The 21,932-nt window shown below is 38.1% G+C and overlaps 1 protein-coding gene across 1 annotated transcript in view; it reads right to left on the minus strand.

The window, feature by feature from the left end:
* Window positions 1-3,719: 3,719 nt before the first annotated feature.
* NAALADL2 (N-acetylated alpha-linked acidic dipeptidase like 2) overlaps window positions 3,720-21,932 on the minus strand; it is a 406,939-nt gene continuing 388,726 nt past the window's right edge. Inside the window, exon 16 of the mRNA XM_071438045.1 lies at window positions 3,720-12,591. Within this exon, the coding sequence (XP_071294146.1) occupies window positions 12,393-12,591 (199 nt within the window). The 3' untranslated portion in view covers window positions 3,720-12,392. The remainder of the gene's footprint in view (window positions 12,592-21,932) is intronic.

A 21,932-nucleotide genomic window follows, 5' to 3' on the forward strand; every position in this document is an offset into this window, starting at 1 on the left:
AGTAAAACTTGGCTTTTTAAGTCTATTTCTATTTTTAAAATGTTCACTGTCAAGTTTCATGAGGTCAGATGTGAAGATGAATTTGTTGTTTAAGCTTCTTACTCCTGCAGGCAAAAAGCTTAATCATTTTTTTCTACTGACCTTGTCTTGTCGAAAGATGAGTCAATGAATCAAGTTATGAATGATATATCATGAATAAATGATTTATGCAGGGTCAGATCAAATATGATGTATTACTTAGGTCCTTGAGTATTATTGCATATAAAGATTTATCCAAAGTGTCATACAATTGGTCAGGGAGAGAATTCTTAAGTCTTTTTACATCCTCTTGGAAAAAAAAACCCACAAACCCCCTCCAGTATATAACTGTTCTCTGACTAGAGAAATCTATCTTGGCAAAAGATCTCTGTCTTTGACCAAGGCATAAGAAAGAGAGTCCAGCAGTCACAGTTCTCTGCTGGAATGCAGGAGCCCCCAACCATCCCTGCATTTCTCTCTCTTAGCAATCTCCCTTTGCCTTAGTCCCACTCTCTGCAGCAGAGGAAAACAGAAAACCTCTTTAGTCACGGGGCTGTTGTGACACTGCCCAGCTGAGGGCCCCCAGGGCAATCAGACAACCAATTTATTTTCATGTAAAATTTACAAGAGTGAGTTTTCCCCTCATAAATTTACTTATGGGTTCAGAACAACTTTCTGCCTTAGCCTTCATTATATTGATTACTCATTATTGATTCCTAACAGTATTGGAATGACAAACACCTTCTCTGTTTCTCCAAAAAGGATTGCCTTGCAGCAGTAGCCAGTGCCCCTCTTAAGAGACTTTATTAAAGTAATTACAAACTTGGAAATAGTTCCTTACATGGGCTGGACTGGAGATCCCTGGAGAGTTGGCTGAGGCCTGGCCATAACTCTCTGCAAAGAAAACTGGTGCAGAAAAGCAATTTAAAAAACTTACTAAAATATTATGATGGAAACAAAAAACCCCAATGTTCCATTAGCCCTCTCCACTTCCTGCTGTTCCCATTCTTGCCCTGTAAATCTGATGGTTTGTGGCTTCTCTTTCCCAATGTACTTAACTCTCCTTCCCTGTTACCATTACTAATTCCAACACTCCCAGTACTGGGAAGGACCCTCTAACCACCACCAGGGTCACCTGTTCTATGTCTGCTTAGTGAGTTACCCATCATGGTATTATCATTATTTTCATTTATTATAAAATTATTTACCCATCATGGTATTATAAAATATAATTATAAAATTATTATAAAATATAATTATAAATTATTTCATATATTATTATTTATATTTATACATTATTTATATTATATATTTTATTTATTTTTATTATTTATTTATTTATTTATATATCATTTATATTATATATATTTTATATAATATTATTTATATTTATATTTATATTTATATAATATTATTTATATAATGCATTATAAATTTATTATAAAATTATTTACCCATCATGGTATTATCATTATTTTCATTTATTATAAAATTATAATAAAGTGACAGGCATCAGCACATGCAATCGGAAGCAAATTAATGTATTCTGAAAAGGCCTTTTTCTCAGAAATTTTAATAGATGACAGAAAAGTTGGGTAAATATAATCATTCTGACAAGAAAGAGTTTGTCTTATCCTGACCAGTTTGTAATTGCACATGGATGGTGAAGGCTTCATGGAAATAAGAGCACAAAACATGAGAAATGAATCATCTGTCAAGTATTTTGCCCTGTGTTGTGACCAGAACTAAGTACCTGCAGTCAGTTTACACAGCTGCATCAAATTGCACAGCCTAGAACCAACTCCTTGGATGGCCAGCAAAGTAAGTGAGGCAGAATTCTGCCAATCTAAAATTGCACAGTGAGGAGGTACAAAACTGGTTTAAAAAAACCTACAATATTGCAATCAGTCACTGCAAATTGTTACCACTAAATCTAAGAAGGAAGCATCAGTGAAGTGTGCCATGGAACATCAAGTTAAATTCTTCATAAATTAATAAAAATGTTACATGACACGAATTTATGTGTTGGATTTTCTTACAGTAAAAAGAATTATTTTAAAAGATGCCTTTTTATTTCAACTGCTACTCTCCCTGCTATTTTATAATAGTGAATGATAATGAAGTTGTCACTTTTTCCTGCAGGATAATAAATTTCCTTGCTATGAGTACAAGGCTATTGCTCACTCATAGGGCCCTGATTATGTTGTGCTAGGAGAGCATGACAAGTGCTTTATGAATGGCACAGTCCTGAAAGTGAACTCAGTCAGTGCTCATTAGAGGGTCATCCTCCTGGAATCTGAAAAAGTGAACTTCATGCGTGGGGCTATTCTCCAATTTTTCACACTCGCTGTATAAGTAACACCTGCACATCAAGGTCCCCCAGCATAGTTCTGCTTCTTCATTTCAGTTAAAGCAGTGATCTTTCACTTCAGGAAAAGCAGTGACACATGACATATGTGGGAACTTACTCACATAATTTGACCATCTTTCATAGACAGTCCCATGCTGAGAAACACCTGCCTGTCACCCCAGCTGGAGACAAATCCACCCCTACAAATTCCTGCACTGAGGTCTTTTATTATTCAGAGGAAAAACACAGAATTAGTGTTAGAAATGTCAGCATGTTTGTGGTAGATGCAGATGGCAATCTTCTGGGTTTTTTTGTCCTTGTTTCTCTGGATGCCCTATTCCAGTCTGGACTGTAACAGCTCATTTCTGATTACACATTTCATTTCAGTATTACACATTTCAGTGCCTGAATAGTCACAGGGCAGTGGCCTTCTCTCCCATTACAACCTGCACATATCCATGCAGACTGGACTGAGACCAGTTGTTAAACCTAAGTTTCTCCCTGTGTGTTATGTAATGATCTCCACAGGTTTACACTATCAAATCAAAAGCTTTTTTCACTCGTTTTGACTTTTTGATATTGGCACCAGAGTTGTCTGGGAGAGAACCAGAGCCAGTGCTCCATCCTGTACCCTCCAGTGCATCAGAACTGCCCTACCAACACTGCCTCTCCCATTGCCCTCCCACTTCTGGCACCTCCAACCCACTGCTGATCCCACCAGAGCCTGGCCAGAACCTGTTTCTGCTCCCTTCGTGCTCATCAGCCAGGTACAGAAACATTTCACTGTGACAGCATCAAATTATTCATTACTCCACTCTCGTGGTTACCAAACCTGCAGTTCATGTAAAAAGCAAATGCTTTCATAATTACATGGTCCTACATACCTGAATCCCACATGGATCTCTGTGCTGTGACTGGATGAGAAATACATTTCCTAATGCCATGGCAATCTCAAGGTTAAAGAAATCAGTGAAGAAGATTGGATACATATAGCTCCATTCTCTTGAGAAATTCTCCGTTCTATACCAAGCTTGACTACTTGGAATGCTTATGTGTTAAATATAGTTTGTTTTTTTTTTAATTTCTGCTCAGATAGGTCCTTGGTGAGAGAGGATAATGGTCTGATCTCCTAATCAGAGCCACAGAGAAAGATATTGGTACCCAGGCAAAAACCATTTTGTTTCAATGCCGTTTTTCATTAGTATTGACTTCCACAGATCTATCAGCAGGAACTGAAAATCAGGGAGATACCTAAAATTGGTGGCTTTTATTTTCATGGCACAGGTCTACATGGCTTAAAGAAAACATATCCTGAAGGAATATTTTTCACAAATTAGTCTTTAGCATTACATGAGATATTCCAGTCAGAGCTGCACTTGGTGGGGAGTTAATTTATCAAATGAGGATAACTATCTAGCCATATTAACAAGGTATTCCTTTTATTTTTCCTTTCCATATGGTGAACAGGAAAGCAGTTTCAAAACCAAAACCCTAATGCTTCACAAATTGGAAATAAAATTTGGAAATACACATTCTTTTACAATGGCACTATTTCATTACATCTCTCAAGTGCATTTTAGGCACACAAAAGCCTCTATACTATAAGCAAAAAATGGAATTCATATTTTCATGAGCTAGAATCCACTTTATAATTTCTAGACCTCTGAACTCCAGGAAAAAAGCCTGATCATCTCAATTTCATATAATCTGAATATTACGTATAATCAAGATTTTCAGAACAGAGTGGTTTCCTTCTTCAGATAACACTGAAGCTGTTCAGCAGCTTTCCTTTCTATATTTTAGAAGTCTTACCCTGAATACTGTGAGTTTGATCCAAAGTCTCTGACTGGTTTCCAAAATCTATGTTCTCAAAAAAAATACAGGAACAATTTCTTCCCACCTGAAAGACCCATTACCTGAATATCTGGCCTTTCTATATACCAGCACCTAAAAGTGTGGATAATTCAAAGTTTACCTGTCAGTAAATTATCCCATCCCAGATTCTGAGGTTCTGTCTAGCTATTTTTTTTTCCTTCCTTGCCTTTTTCTTTCTTCCCATTATGCTTTAATGCCCTGGGATCTCCATTACTGCATCAGCAGCTTGAGAGGCATATGCTACAGCTTACTGGCAGAACCAATTACAAATAAGAAAGAAAAGCAAACAAAAAAAGCAAATGAATATAATTCTAAGCCATTCAATGCAATGTACATTATACACATCTTCATAGTCTAGTTTAATTTCTAGTAACAGTAGAACTATGCAAAAAGACATTGTCTAACTCACTCTGCTTTCACAAAATGCCTCTTACTGAATTCCAGCCCACAGTGCCTTCTGTACAAACACTCTCACAAACTCCAAAAATCATATTCAGAGCACAAGCAAATAAAATGTTCTTCTTAATCAAAGTATGTAGAATCTACTTACATCAATGGCCAACATTCTCTTTTTATTGCACTATGTCATAAAAACACAAATTGATACAAAGTAAACTAATTTTGCAAATAAGCTGTTTTATTCAGACTCAACATTCTATAAAGTGTTATAAAAATCAACCTTTCATCACACATTTCCACAGAACATGCTATTTATTGGTTTTCAGAAATCACTGCATCAAGTTTCTATTATTTCATGGTCAAAAAAAAAAGTACTTACTTAATATTCTGCATTGACTAGCTATCATTTTTGGCAACGTGATTTTACTATGTGAAAATGTAGAAGTAGATGAAATGACAGAGTCGTCACTCAGGCATCTCAAATTCAGTGTCAAGGCTTGATAAAGGTAACACAACTTGACAGCTGCTCTTTTGCATCCAGAAGGCAGGAATACTTGAATATTCCATCTGAGTAGGTAAACTCTGCAAGGTGCTACTGACTAAAAAAAACCCAGTTTGTGTTGAGACCAGCACGGACACTGATAACAGCACCTGAGCATTAATCTCACAGGTACAGCAATGAGGACTCACAATACATCAGCACACACCTGGCTATGAATGCAATGCTAAAATCTGCCCTTATACAGAAGAATATTATTTTCCACACCTTGCTAAAACCCCCAAGAGTATCTGTTTCAAGTGTCTTAACTTGTGCTTGCTCACACAGCAGTGAAGATGCTTGAATGTGAAACATTTGCTGAATTCAATATCGTTCCTCTGGATAGGGAATCACATTCATTTTCTATTTGTCTCAGAATACCAAATCACAGCATGTGTGATAAGAGTATGTTGCATATTAACTCATGTAAACTGCAAATGGAAAACACAGGGAATTTGTGTTCATCTTATTTGCTCTAAGTATAAAATATTAAGGATCTTCTTATTTCCCCTCTAGTGGATTCAAACACTATACGATGTTTCAGCTGCTGAGAACGTGAAATGAGACTGCACCAAAAAAAAACAAGCAGTATCCAAAACTATTTCAGAATCCTCAGTGTACAGGCTGAAAACACCAAATGTTTGGGAAGTATTTTATTTACCTTTTTAAGGATAGGGGCATCAGCAGTTTCTGTAGCAAGTTCACCAAAAAGTCAGACCTGTCCACCTCTTCTTGGGGTTACTCACACTGGTATCAGGACCGAGCTACACAAAAGCAAAGTGGGGCTACAAGGGACACTAATTAAAAACTGGAAATACACTGAGAGCTGAGACAAACCCTCAACGTGCCACGTTCCTGTGCTAAGAGCACTGGGTATTGCAGTGCTCTGTCACCAGCACGGTCAGGGGAGCACAGCATCAATGGCAGAAAATTAAAAAATTCCCTTCAATTAGTGCCTCAAAGCATCACAGTGCACACCTACAGCTCTGCATGGTAAAGGCAGCCACTCTAGTATATAATAGCATATATAGTACCAGTCAGGAAAGGACCTTCTTCCAAAGAACGTGCTTTGAAATTCCACTCAACGCTATCAAATAATCCAGGGTTGATCAGATGAGGTGGTGTTACACTGTCTGAACACTTGAGAAGTGTTCCATAAACGTTAAAGGCAGCACACATTTAAAAGAAAGACCAAGACTTCATTTTCAAAGGCTTGCTGGAAAATAAATCAAAGAGAAGCAGCTTAGATAAAACCCTATTTTTTTTTTTAACCAAATGGATTAGGCAGATAAGGAAGCATACAATACATTTACACAGCAAAACTGTTGTTCCACACCTTTATTCTGATTAAATTTCTTAAATTAAGCCCTTGTATTAATCCCAACCTGTGAAATTTATAAAAGTATGTCTCCATTAATCCAACATAAATAATAGGTATAAAGTTAATTTTAGATGATATCACTTGTACAAACACATTCATATTCTGCCCTGTGGGCTTACTTAACGTTTACCAAGAGACTCCTCCCAATTAAAAAAAAAAAAGAAATACATTCTTGCCTGTAATAATCTATATTGAGAGATTAAACGAAATAGATTAAACTGAAATACTTGATCTTTTGATACTAAACCTTGTGGGAAATTCCATGAATAGTGGCCAAATTCTGCTGACCTTGGTTCTGTGGAATAGTACCCTGGCAAGTGATTATGGTAAAGTCAACCCTGTTGGAAAAAACAGTCCAGTAAGGTCAGTAAGGCTGAGGTGCAACATAATCTCTTTTGCAAATCTATGCAGGTGTACATTTTCTCCAGTTATGACAAGTCTGTATGAGCAAGAGTAGAAATAACCAGCAGCAGTGGGATTATAATTAGGAGAAAACAAAGGCTTAACAGCACCATAGTTTAAGTAAACATGCAGTCTAATTTAGATATTTTAAAAGCCTTTGTTTCCCAAATGAGTATTCATTATTCTTAGGCACTTCCTAGGCTCAAATGTGCATGTTCAAGTACAGGTTTGTGCATGTGCCTTTAGTCCCTGCCATCCTTAACAATGTAAAACACTGTAGGACAGCAGAATTACACACACAAGTTTGGTATTTAGCCAACATGGAGAGAATGCTGGATGGCTCCTGCAAGATCAGAGAAATTCTGTGCTTAGACACTGCCTGTTTTATTTCGTAGACAGGTAGTACCAATTCTGATTCTTTGTCTAGAATTTCTTATTCATCCAACTTCAGAATTGGATTCAAATAAACTTCAAAGGTTTATTTCAAAACTTTCAAGATTATCACCTTTCTACACTGCTACTTTTGAGGGAATTTCCTGGTCCAGACATTAGAGAAAAAAGAAGATAGGAAAAAAATTCTGTTTCTATTCAGTCAAGCTATAACTGAAAACCTGCTGCTTACATGTACTCAGAAGTGAACACTTTGAATTTAACAGATGATGTCTCCTTACACTTGATCCATCGGATCTGAGCAGGACTTTTCCACCACTTTCAGCTCTTTATTATGGTCAGCTGCTCCAGGAATAATAATTGAAACTTGAGGGAGGTGAGTTGAGAACTGAATGGGGAACAAAAGGCAGGACTGAGATCAGAGAGGGAAAAGAGGGGGATTAACTTGGGGGGGTGGTTGGCAAATTAAAGGGGAGCTTAAGAAGTGATAAGGAAGCACAATGGAGACAGAAAACTGTGGGAATGGCTGAGAAAAAGGTGGTGAGTGATGGGAAAAATCATCACATTGCAAAAAAGATGTGAGAAGGTGAATGTAGGGGATTGGAGAGGATGGTGTTAGAGGGAGAAAAAAGAGCCAGAGGGTTAAAGCCACCCAAAACTATCACTGTATTGTTATCCAAGTAATTTTTAACATTATAATAACATGCAATGGACCACAAGTATGTTTGTATTCTATATTTGAGACATTTACTTTTGCTGCTGGAAACCCTATCTCAAATTGTGTAGATTCAGAGCTCCAAAACACGACCCCTTACTTTGTTTTGAACACTAATAGTACAAGGCTAACTGCTTTCCAAACTCAGGTCCCAGGCATGTTGAAATGAGATTTTTTTTCCTATCACTCACTCTTCTGGGACTGGTGTGACACTGCTGAAATGTTACTGAGTGGCAAAGGGAAAGAACACCTCCCACACTGAGCTGGTTTGGCCACACAGAGGTGCCACTTCTGAGTGCCACAGATCACTGCCACTGATCACAAATCTGAACTGCTCCTTGGAGAACACAGACCAGACACTTCTACAGCATTTATCAGCTTTGAAAGCCAGAATGAGCCATACAATTATCTTGCTTTCCTTTCCACTCAACACAAGCCATAGTGAGACCCCAAAGTCTGGGTAAATGCATTTATAGCCACATATGTGCTGATGAGGTGACAACCTCCTAAAGTATAGAGAAATCCTGTGACTGTGGACCAGGGACTGTACAAAACACCTCAAAAGACAAAGACATTCATTTCTATGGCTTAAAAAAATACTTTATGGCTTGAAAGACAAATCTTATACAAACTTCCCAACATATTACACCTGTGAAATCCTAGAGATGGTGTCTGAGAGGTTTTTCTAGATGAAATGATGGTTACCTTTTGAACGTTTACAATGAAAATAATTACAATAATTTAACAACTCAGAAGTACAGGGATAAAATTGGAGGAACTGTTTCTGTGGAATAATGAAACACTTTCTCTGTGAGGGTGGCACAGATTGTCCAGAGAGGTTGAAGAATCTCCATCCCTGGAAGGCATTTAACAGTAACCTGAGCACAGCCCCTCCTGGGGGGCTGTTTTTAGGTGACCCTGCTTGTGCAGGAAGGATGGAATAAATGACCTCCAGTGGTTCCTTCTGCAACACCTGAGATTTAACCTTTCCCTTCCTACTGTTGCAAGAACTGAGGTCACCTGCAGTGCCTCCTTTCACATCTCTAGACTGAAACACTTTCCTAAAAGGGAAGGGAGGCAGTGCAAAGAGTTTGCTAATTTTCTCACGTAATTATTTACATCTATGTTTCTCTAGATGTATCATATCACCGCAAGTAAATTAATATTTGCACAAGCTTTTGAAGATATAAGGCATTTGTGTGCTTGCATATTCACACAGCTACTATTTTTCTTGGATGATAAAAACAATTCACTGCCTTTTTTAAGGTTAGTACTCAAAATCCAGCTCCCATGTACTTTTTATTCATCTGCCTTGATTGTGCTTTAGCTTTTTTATGGACTCTTTAAAATATATACTAATAAAACCTTATTGGCTTTTTATTATCATCTGTCTCAACATACAAATATTGCAGGCTGCAGGGATTTTCTGGTCACTGTGAGCATGACTCTAGATTAAGGAGCAATCAATGCATTTGTTATACTGTCTCTGGCAGTTGATGCTGCTGAAAAACTGACACATTTTTAGTATCATTCGGGCAATTTGCAAATGTATTTCTGCCTTTAAGGGTGCTCTGTTTATTCCAGTACAACACAGGAATGAAGTCAATCTGGGTAAGCTGCTATGATTTACCAACACCTTCCTTTAGATGATGTTCCACAGCTGTTTGGGCAAAAACTCCATGTTAGAAGCTCACCAGATACTTAGGACCTTAACTTGCTGTAAATTCCTTGAAGTCAATATGCAGGATTTAAAAATCAATGGAAGGATATTGCTCAAAAGTGCTTTTTTTTCAAAGCTCTAATGGTACAAATATTATCATTGGGCACTCACTTATATATAAGATCTGAACATTGAAATAAAAGCCTTCAAAAGATCTACAAGTGTGAGATGACATTGAAATCAATGCATTTAGGTCCCTAAATAGCTCATCTGATTCATCTCACCAACAAGAACATCTGATTGTGTCTAGAATAGACAGACATTTACAAAAGCACTGCTTTTCTAGCAGAGTACTTTAAGTCTGTTAGTTTAGAAGTGGTTACAGGAGGACATTAGTGAGAAAACAAGATAAATATTTTATTTTGGAATTACAGGGTTGAGAAATCATCCATGAGAGATATTGCTTCCACCAGATTTCACTGATTTTGCTGAGTACACTTTGGTTGCATTAGAGGTGGGTGTGGTGGAACATTCTAAGGTTGAGGAAACAGTTATTAAATTCACCTGGCAGAGTTAACAAAAGTGTTAATCTCTCTTTTGGTCTCCTAACCTGACCCTTTATCACTGAATCTCATGGAAGGCTCCACAATGAGGCAGCACTCTATAAAGAAATTATGTCACTTAATGAGCTGTTAGAAGAGTGGTCCCTGTCACAAATACAATTCAACTGTAACATGCACAGGACATCCCCAAGTCCCCAAAAAAAACATACAATTAAAATGTGCATATTCCAACCATTTCAATCTTACAATAATAAAAACAATGCAGACAAGGGGTGAACCTACATCACAAACAACATTACTCTCCAGAAGTCAAATTCTCTCTGCACTAAACAGAACTGGTGCCAGCATTAGCAAAAGAATAATCATCAATTTTTGCTGATCAGATGCCAAGGAAAGCTAGGAGATAATGATGAGTCCAAGCAGTCCCACTGACTGGTGCTGAACAAATTCCCACTGCAGAGGCTGCTGTACAACTGCACAGCTCTGCCTCTGCTCAACCATAACTCATGAAGAGATGTAACAACAGCACAGCTGTGTGTACCCAGTCCTGGGCCATTGCTTGGAGAGACCCCTTTGTAAGGACTTTGGAAACAGAAACCCAGATCTGTAAACAGCTCATTTCTTGCTATGTGAACTTTAAAAAATTTTTATCAAATTGCGCACTCAGATATTTTCCTGAAGGCAATTTTTAAACATTAATACAGACACTTTTTCCATTTTTATTCCAACCTGAAATGTTCCTGTAATGTTTACATGGCAAACTGGATAACAATACATTTTACATTTCCATCAAATAAATTATATTTAAATTCTAAGTATCTATATAAAATTATTTAAGCTCTAAACCTAGAATCATTTGAGACTGTGAAGCCCAAATAGGGCTTAACAATTTCAACTGTTTATATTATTAAGACCTGGAGTTCTCAAATCGGTATAGCATCCCCTCAGAGGACACTGAACCTCTTGATCCTTTCACACACAGATTACTTTGGTCAACAGGCAAGGGTGCGATTAGAGCCTTCTACCAATGGAAAAGCAGATTTGCATTTTAGCTCTGCAATGTGCTTCACCAGCTCGTGCCTCCACACTTGACTTCCTGGGGAATGGATGGATGTTTTCCTTGTGCTTTTCTGACAATGACCCAGGTCCTAGATGTGAGGCCTGATGGAACAATCCAGCCTGGAATAGTGGATGGTGTGGCCAAGAGTGATGGAATCCCAAAACTTTTCCCAGGACTTGGAGGTCTTGCTTTTATTTACAGCTCTCTGGAAGTTTATAGACCTTGAAGTGGGATTTTTTGGTAATGTTCAGTGAAAATTTTTAAGGCCTCCAGCCTTATAAAGACTAGGCAGTTCTTTCATTTAACATAAACATTCAAAGCATTTTTGTGCAAGTGTAATTACCAATTCACACTTTTCAAATCATTTGAAATCATCACAAAAATTTCCTCTCCAAGAAACATCAGAGAAAACAACTTTTTATTTTCATACAGAAATGGAAGAATCGAAGTTTATCTGTATTGCCAGAACTGAGGTATTTATTGTTCCACAGGAGTAAAGGTGTTGCATTGCACCCTTAAAGGTGTTCTGCGCATTTCCACTCTGGTGCTGGATACCCAAGGAAACACCACATCCTTCCTTACTCTGAATGGAGTAAGGAAGAAGATGAGCTTGCTGAAAACATTAAGAAACTTGAGTCATGTTTTTCTGACAGAGGAAATCTCCCCTAGCTGCACATCTGGGGTGTCTCAGAACCAGGGCTTCAGCACACTGCAGGACGTGCTCGGTACTTCGCATGATTGAGCTCTTAGTCATAAAAACATATTTTACATACAAAAATACAGCAGATGTCCTTCCAAAAAATCATCTCTGAAGTGTTACTCCCTCTCTTTAGGTTTTATACATTCAGGAACAGGCATTTGGAATATATTGTGAACAGTGCAAAATACTGTTTTACATTTCTTAACCGATGTGTTGCAGTACCTTTAAGCGCCAGCTGAAGGAAAGGCTGAGAAAGGTTTGATCCTCAGAGCAATTCTGGTCCAAGTTGAACTTTTGTTTAGAAAGTTGTAAACAAATGTCTTAGAATGCAGAGAATCCTCTCATTTCTTTCCAGCTAAGGCAGTCTCAAACACATCAAGTCCTGCTTTGAAGTAAACCTGAGCTGAATTGATGCTGTTCAGCACCTCTGACAAAGCTGCCTGAACGGTCTCATTTGACTGATGTAGTTTGCAGTGCTCCAGTGCCTCCAGCAGCACTGAAAACTGGCTGGTCCTGTCATCCAGTCTGTAAAGAATATTTCTGAAAGAGAACAATGGAGAGAATGGTAAGATTTTTACTCAAAAATAATCCATCAGATGCCATCAAGAAACCCTGCAAGTATCAGCCACAGCTTACAGATGATACATTTTATGCACAGTAAAGCTGACCCATGGCAGATTGAGAGACAAATGCATATTTATTATGCCTCTATAAACTGAATTTATTCACTGAACTACATGTACTTAGATTGGAGCAGTTACTAAATCCATCAAAGAAGTCTCACATTCCCCTCTGACCATTCAAGCTTTTATTCAAAAGCATAAACCTACACCTATCACACCCCTCATGAAGGATTTTGTCTCTCAGATGAATTCCATTTATTCCCCTCTAAAAAAGTTTGGTTACTGCTGTGAACCCTCAGCACAGGTTTGGTTTTGTTTTTGTTTTTCCTATCTGCTCACATTATTTATTTCACTCTTCAGAGGTGAACTTCCAGCTGCATGGATGCCAATGGTAAAACTCTCCTTGCCTTCAGCAGAGACTTTATTTCATCAAGAATTCTTTGTGGTTTCAGAACAAGAGTAACCCATCTTTAATGTCCCATACTAGAGGAAAGAAACAGCACACACAGCTAAACCCTTGTGAAACAAAACCTGTGTTTCCCAGTCATATCTGCAAAAAATTTTAATGGTTTGTAGAAAAACAGATGCAAGAGTATGGTGTGATCCCTTGGAAATGTTATTTGTATGAGGTGGGGAAGGCTCAGAATTCAAAGCTAGTCAGTGATTTTAATGGGACTCTTTGAAGCAGGCTATAAATGTTATCCAAAACCAGGTGTAATCATTACACTAATTAGAAGAGCACATAAACATCATAAACCTCCACCCAGGAGCTCCTTTGATTGCAAACAGAAGTGAATGAAATTTGAAACAGGAGAGCTACAGTGATTTGGTGCAGGACCTTCTCCTTAAATACAGGATAGGTGTTCAGGGCAGGGGAGAAGCTGTGTGGAGAACCCAGCAAGAAACAGGACAGCTCCCACACTTTGTTAGTAACCTAATGGCATGACAGAACAGGCCAAATGGCAGCTCCAAATTAGTAATAAAACTGCCAAGTTTATTTACAGAAGACAGATGAACACAGAAGTGCATCTTATTCTATGAATCACCCAAGTGCAACTCTGCCTGGGGGAAAGGTAACAAAGTAGACCAGTAAATGACACCACAGAACGCCCACCATCTTTTGCTGTGTTTTCCAGCTTTAAAAAATGTTTAGAATTAGAATAGAGAGGTCATTTTTTTCAAAGACATGAAATAACTCCTGTCCTCACGAGGCAATCTTTCACTCTATGTTTTTACCCCCCAATATTGGGTGTACATCCAAAGCCAGCAGTGTGCAGAAGGAATGATGAGTTTTTTCTCCCCTGACAGCAATACATCCAGACAGTTCAAGGGGTCTGCAATGCAATGCATTGGAGCTCTAAACAGAGAAGGGAAAGGGTTGGAATTGAACCCTGCAGCAGCAGGACAGTTTAAACAATAGGCCATCACTGCCATCGACCATTTAGACAGAAACAGGTTAGGAGTATGTGCAAGAACAGCTCAGTGGGGACAGAAAGCCCCATCAAGAGGGCAGAAACAGGCAGATGTGGCCACAGCTTCCTCAGCTTGCACTGCAGCAGCTGCAGGACAACTCCCTTAGCTCGAGTTGATGCCTCTGTTCTGTCTGTGGTGCAGCTCACACCCTAAGGTGACTGTCCCAAAGCAGCCTCTGTGACACAGTAAAGGAAAACTGTGTATGTTGAGAGCCAGATAAATTCTTGGTTGGTCGGTTTTTAAGGATAGGCTGTGCTGTGGGAAATACTGCATTTTTCAAAGCAGGGATTGAGTTTGCTCCCTCAGTTCAGGGACTCCTGCTGAGATCAGTGCAAGCAGAACCAGGCTTTTGAAGAACTCTCCTCTATAGTTCCTGGAGTTCACAGGGAGAAAGAAGGCAGCTCACAGCCCCTCAAACACCTCCAACAGCAAGGACAGTGCTAATCACATTTCTTTCTACCCTCAGGGGAGATCTGTTTGCTGGTGGCTGGGAGAGTTTGACTGAGCTGGAATTCTACTCCAAATGCCTGCAATACTGGTGCCCTAACCCCGGTTAGGATGCCTCTATTCCTTTAGGTCAGCTTATAAAAACATCATAAGACAGCAACCATCAGCAGAGCAACACTGACTCAGAGTGCCAGAAATTACTCTAAAGAGAGAATGGTCTGGCCATTGGAACATTTGGGACTGCTGAGACAATGTTTGTGGTGAATAGGAGCAGACCTCATGTCCCATCATCAAATGGGCTCTAAACAAGGCACACAAGCTAATAAAGATGGTTTAGCCTGAGATGCAAGGGTGTTAACACAGTTTAAATCTACGGCTGTGATTTTGGAATCACTGGTGATTCCACAGTAAATACACAGGCATGTGATCCAAGTAAAAACAAGAACTGCTATCTCACCCCACCTGAATGCAGGGCAAATTACAGTCTGATGAGAGCTTAGTTGTTTGATGAATGAGACAAGCAGTCTACTGCCATAATTTTAAAATAATATCTTAACTTCTGAAACAGTAATATGACTGCAGAATAGCTGATTACATAGTACAACAGAACCTCATTTATATTTTTATGCATGCAAATACTAATAAGTAACATAATACAGCACCTGTTTTTTTCAACTTTTCTGCTAGGAGTTCTCACTGGGATCTTGCATTTTCCAATTACTTATCTGTGCTTGGCAAGCCATGCCACCCCTTTGTTGCACAAAATGATTTCTCTCTTTATGCATGTTCATGAGAGCCAATTTATACAAGTTCACTTCTTACCTCTGTTGAAGCTTCATCAAATGAAAAAAATGGTCAGTTCAGTTTATTACTTCCAAGCCTTTACAAGTCAGAACAGCGTTTTCATTAAAGATTACACACGGACTGAAAAACAAACCCCAGCCATTTCATTGACACAAGGTATCACCCTGTGCCCACAACATGCAGAATGATAGCAAGAGACTTTAATTTACACTGTGAAATTCAATTACTTAAACATTCCTCAACACAAATTGGTTTTGTAGCCTACACCTCTAAAACAACAATTTCAGCCTCTGACCTAATTGCTTAAGTATCTACCTTCATCTTTAACTATTTAATCTTATGAATAAAATTCACACAGTCAGCCTGACCCCCACAAAACAAAAACACACTCCTAAACAGAAAACTGCAATAAATTATTGATGATGCTGATGAAATTACAACACACATCATTCACCCCAATGGGCTTGTTTCTATGACACATCCCAGTGACCTGAAAAGTGGAACACTGAGGTAGGAAACCCAATTAATAACTTCAGGCAGTAGCACTGAAAGAGATAAAAGGGCTACAAACAAATAAAAATCAGCCTTAGCAAAGTAAAGAAACTATAAAGAGAGCCTCTACTACAACTTCTATAAATCCTTGGCAGGCCTAGGAACAGAAGCATTCCTGATCAACATAATGCCATTAAATGCTGTTCTGCATAACCACAAATAAGGAGGTACTGTCACACCCACCAGACCAGAAGGAATTTGACAAATTTTTGAATGACAGATCACACTAGAAATATATTGACTTTAACACAACTTCAATATTAGAGCAACTGGACAGTACAAGATGAAACAAGATCAGCACATTACTCTTGTCACGAAAAACGATTTTTTAGCTTACAAGAAAATTTTGTCTGTAGGTAATGTACAACACAAGATGAATTATTCAGGCACTTACAAACAGACTCCCATCTAACAGCCCACGTTGGAGATTTTGAAAAGTAATTATTAAATCATTAGGACATGATGGTAAGTCTAGTGTCCCACATGAAATGAGTGCGGGTTTTCTCGGCGGAATCACAGTAAAATTGTTTAGAGATAAATGCTGTGGGCAGCCTCTGTCTGTTCCAGTTATAACACAATGTGTTATGACTTCAGCATCCTCACAAACTCAATTTTGTAATTCCCTGATTTGTTTTTTCTTGTACACTCCAGGGAAAAAAAAGAAAAGAAAAAAAAAGCACACCAGAAGAAGGATTCTCTGAATTTCCCTTTCTCCTGATCCTGTTCAATTCTGAATGCACTTTTCTTACATTTAGGAGTCTGTTTTCATTCATGTTTGTAAGACATAAAATATGATTACTTTGGTAAATAAGTAAATGGACTCTCATAACAATATTTACATGTTGGGACTTCCATACAGTGGTTATTCACTGTAGGACATAAAAATATCACAAGATCTTCTCTGGAAACAGCACAAGAAGATTTATACTGGTTTATTTATACAAATTTGCACCTCAGAAAATTTTGCAGTGAACATGCAGAATGTTTCCTTCCTTCCTCTGGGATCCTTATCTTTTGATCTCCAATGGCTGTTCTCCTTTCCTCTCTCGTTTTTTAAATCTTTTTGACACCCACGTGCAGTTTTGTTATCTTACCTGTTTTATTTCACAGCAGCATTGTGGCAGAAGGTTTATAATGATAAAATTATTGCTGCTGGCCATGTAAGATTAGCTTTTATCAGGAGGAGATACATACCCTGGTGAAGTGTCATTACGTGTCATTAGAGCTGATCCAGAGGAACCCCTTTTTTTCCTACAATGCTCATTCCCTGCTGGAAGTCTCTGGGGCCATGGGATGGAACAACACCCACAGGGCCAGGGAAGATGGGGATGTGGCACCCAACTCTGCTGTAAATATCACCACTCCTTCACTGCCCTAAGTCCCCACAAGCCCAACATGTCATTTTCAAGGATCCTCTGTTTGTAATTACTTGTTCCTAACTTTTGTTTCCTATACATCCTCTCCTTTTTCAGAGCCATCAGCTGCCTTCCCTTAGTGCTCTCCTTACAGGCTGCAAATGGTTCCACCAATCTATATTGCAGAAAGTGATGTATTTAAAACCATGAACACTCGGAGGTGAGTGTCTGCCTGAAAGGGATGCATCTGCATGTTATCAGCAGCTGATAAGCTGCAGGTAATCGAGATATCAAACCCAAATGAAGTCTGACCAACTGAAAGGCATTTCAAAGGCATTGTTATGAGACAGTGGCAAACCAGACACACTCTCTCCCTGCTAGACACAAATTTATCTTGCATAAAAGACAGGCATTAGGACACCTCTAATTGAGTCAATTATGGCAAATGGAGGTTGTGGTAAGTGGGCATGAACAGAATCCTGTTGGGACATGGGACCACAAGGAGGTAATTGTTCCAGGTTTGACTACATTTCTGAGAGGTCAGTTTTAAATAGGGTTTCTTTAAAAATTAATTGTGATTTGGCAGCTCTGTGAAGTGTCTCAATGCTTGGCTTGACTGCCTGCCAAATAAACAAAGGGAAAAAGAGAAGCCAAACTGGAAGAGTAGTGAGTTACAAGACACGTTATCTTTCATTTCCCTACAGTTCTCTTTGACTGCAGTACTTTTTAAAGGTGAGGGATGAAACACACTAATCTCTCACTGAAGGATCACTAAAGCCTAACCTAACCCTAACTCTTGCCTAAGTTTCAGCTTGATGCACCTTGACAACTTTAAATCTTTGTGAGGGCCTTGAGTGCACCAATAGCAGATTTCAAAGAACATATAGGAGCATTCAGAATCCCAAAGAGAGAGCAAAAGGTCTATTACAGAATTGAATCCAAGAAAGGTTGCTTGAGGACTTTTTTATCACCAAAACTCAACATTCACAGAGAACATTCACTTTCATTTCTGCTCTGAAATGTGTAAGGAAACTATTCTTTTGATAATTAAATGTCTTCTGCCAACAGAGAAGACTGACATAAAGCTAACAATTCTAAGCTTGATTTTCTGATAATAGGACAGTGTTCTGCAATGGCTGAGAAATAAAGGGAATACTAAGTCTTTGACAACCTGTAGCCAAACGTTTTCACTTTTGTTAAATAAACAATAATTACATCACTTCCTAATTTTTGTGACTTTTGATAGCAAACAGTGTCTAGTGTAATATATAATAACCATGATTAAATGGAAGCTGGCAAGTAGCAGATCATAAGAGGACTGATGTTCTGGAACAGCCTAAAAGTAAAAATAATGGAGATAAGAAGCCTGACTAGATTAAAGACTGAGTTTGAGTAAAATCAGCCTGAAATAAAACAGTGCTTAACATCAACATTACCATGCACTCACAGGTTTGCTCTTGGTGAAAATTTGCTGGGTTTAGGAGCTGATTTATTTCTTGCTTTGGAGTAAACAAGACCAGTAGGTAAGGAGAATCCAATCTAGAGCTTCAACAGTACAGAAAGACTCCACAGAAGTGAAATAAAAAGATAGAAATAGGATGCCTTTGTTCTTCAGAAGTTGCAAGTCACCATTTATCACTACTAAAGAACAGTCCTCTAATTAGGCATAATTTTCTCTAGGGTTTCACAGAAATTAATTAAGCAACTTTCTGTAGAAATTCCTGAAGAAGCCACAGAACCCACTTTGCCACAGAGCTTCCAAACCCTGTATGCAGTTGAAGAGAATGATGTATACCCCATGGAGATGTAAAAATTCCTTGAAAATCCACCAGCACTTTTTCTGTCATTCCTCAGAACAAGGACTTACATTTATACTTAAAAGACTGATGATGCATTGAACAAAATTGATACAACTGTATTTTAAAATCTTATTTGCTGGCAGCAACTGGTATGAAATATTCTTTGTTAAATTCAAATAATGTAGCTACATTGCTGGTAACAAATGTAAGCATGTTGTTCTTTGAATGATTTATGCTACACTTGCTTTTCAAGTGAAAGAAACATATGCTTCTGTGAGTGATTTGGAGGAAACTATCTGTCTTTTAAGGATGTCTCAGTCTGAAACACTCAAATTCAAAGCAGATGTGCTACTATTTTGAAGAACTTGAGGGAAGTGAATTAATAAAATTATTTCCAAATGGCTCACAGCTGATGTTCTGATGACTTCATAGGGCTTTTTATTTAGAAATCATGTAAAACATCCTCTTCCTGAGGAGGAATCCCATTCCCAAACAAAGCAGCAGCCAACGTCCAGTGCTTAATGCAGGAACTGGCTTGACCTTGATCTCCAGCTCTGATCCTGACTGGGTTTATCACCCTAAATAACTCTGAGCCACGTGACATGAGACCATTTCCACAGGTCATTATCATAAGAGTTAATGAGGGATAAAAAAGTATGTCATAATACATAATACATCTTTAAAGAAATGCTAAAGTTATATCATTATTGCTTGCAGTGGCAGGTACACACACAAAATTAACACTTCTTTTAAGTCCCAGTTAAGGTAATTTTCCTGTTAATGATTTCATCAACACATTTCCAAGCTCTATTGCCTGGGTAATATGTTAGTGGGGGAATATTGCATATTAACTATTTTCCCAATGAATTCCACTTATTTTTGTACTACAGTCAAGAAGTGTTCTTGGCTAATATTTCAACCATATATGAGTGGTTCTTATCTGTCATGATCAAAAATGTGGATTCAGATATTTCTCGGATCTAAAAAATGTTACCAGTCCTACTGTTTATAATAAATATAAAATAATGTATAAAATATTAAGTTTCTGTCGGATTTAATAAATTATTCAGAATCTAATACTTTGTATAGCTTCCTGAGATCACAGCAGATTTTTTTTTTTTTTCTGGAACTAAATATTCTTGCCCTATTTAGCACCATAAGTGCAGACCAAGCAAGATCTGCCAGCAAGGGACATGGAGTGGAGTTGCATGCTAACCACAAGACTTGCTGGAGGCTGGCATGAGAGCTCTGCACTGAGCTCACAGAACAGCTGTGCCAGGGCTTCTACAGTCAGCACAACAACTGCTGTGAAATGGGCTCAAAGATCCAGTAAGGACACATATTAAAATAAATGGCATTTTACAAAAAAAATTCCCCAACCCCCTTTTTTTTTTTTGCAAGGTCAAGACTATGCACATTCAAGGGAAGCATGAGGAATATTATTTCCTGGACACAGTCTTGTCTTCAGGACAACTAATGCTGGGTTAAATTACAATATAATATTTACTGGATCACAAACATAATGGGTCTGATGTATTGTACAGAGAGAACTCTGCAAGTATACAAATCAACCTAATTAAAAAGATGGAAGAAAATTAATGGGAAGTACATCGAGGAAAAATAAATTAATAAATGTAAAACCAGGTTTCCCTTCATATCAGGGAAGTGAGAAATCTGTTTTCAAGCCGTGACATAATCCCTGATTACAGAGGTTTTCTGCTTTTGCAGGTGTAATGAAAAGATTTTCATGTTCCCTGTTTAAATAAGCTTTAAAGTCTGCCATAATTACAGCTCTGCAGATGGCTAATTCAGTAGTATTTATGCAGCAAATGCTCTTTAAATAGTAAAAATTTACAAGACAACAAATACAGTCATTAATTCGTGGCCATTACATGTATCAGTGACTCCAAAGGAAAAAAAAAACATCTCAATTGCCACTCAGATGGATCAGGTGTTTTGAGTATGACTATCACTCACTTTATTGCATCTCCTCAGTATTAAGAAAGGGCATAATTCAGCATCGTTATCAGTCATGAGAAAAATAATAACCATAGCAGGAATTTGTAAGAGCATTATCAGCCTAGTAAATGCTACTGGTGTGTGCTAGGATAAATGTGCTTACAACTGCAGAGACCACAATCACACTGCTCAAACACTGTAAAGTTCAAAGGAATAAGGCAGAAGAAAATGGGAAGGCATTTTGGGTGTAAAAAATACATTTGGACAAATGCTTATCAGAGAGAAGGGAGCTGCGCAACAACTGCAGAACTGAGGAACACCAGAGAAGGATTAGGGAAACAAGTAATGCCACTGTTCACAACTCCATTTATAAACCATGAAAAAGATCATAGAAGAAAAGGAGTTGCAAATTTTGAAAGATGCAAAATATGGGGGTCAAAAGTCAGGTAGGAAATCATTGCTGTGTTGGAAGACAGAAATTCATTTATTCTGACTGAATGGTAAAATCTGAGGTACACTATTCTACATCCTTTCCTTCTCCCCCAACATAATTCTAGCATTGTATTTACAAATTGCACATGGCAGATAATAGAGACAGAACATTATCTACTGCTGCCAGCGAAACATGAATTATTTCAGTATTTCCCACACTAAGGATCATTGACACCGTATCAAATCATTCTCTGTTCCACATAATACAAAGCAGAACAATAAAAATACTCCATGCATTTGGTTCAGGTCAGTCAAAAAACATCTCAAATATTACTACAAAGGAGACAGGAATGTTTTCTACTTGGAGTCATAAATGGAGAATTCAAAATGAAAAAAGAAATCTCCAGAGTTTATACAACGAGACAGAACTACTGTCT

Source organism: Agelaius tricolor, unplaced genomic scaffold (genome assembly GCF_023055355.1).
Source record: "Agelaius tricolor isolate 1412-34295 unplaced genomic scaffold, bAgeTri1.0.p SCAF_12, whole genome shotgun sequence".
In the NCBI taxonomy this organism is placed as follows: Eukaryota; Metazoa; Chordata; class Aves; order Passeriformes; family Icteridae; genus Agelaius; species Agelaius tricolor.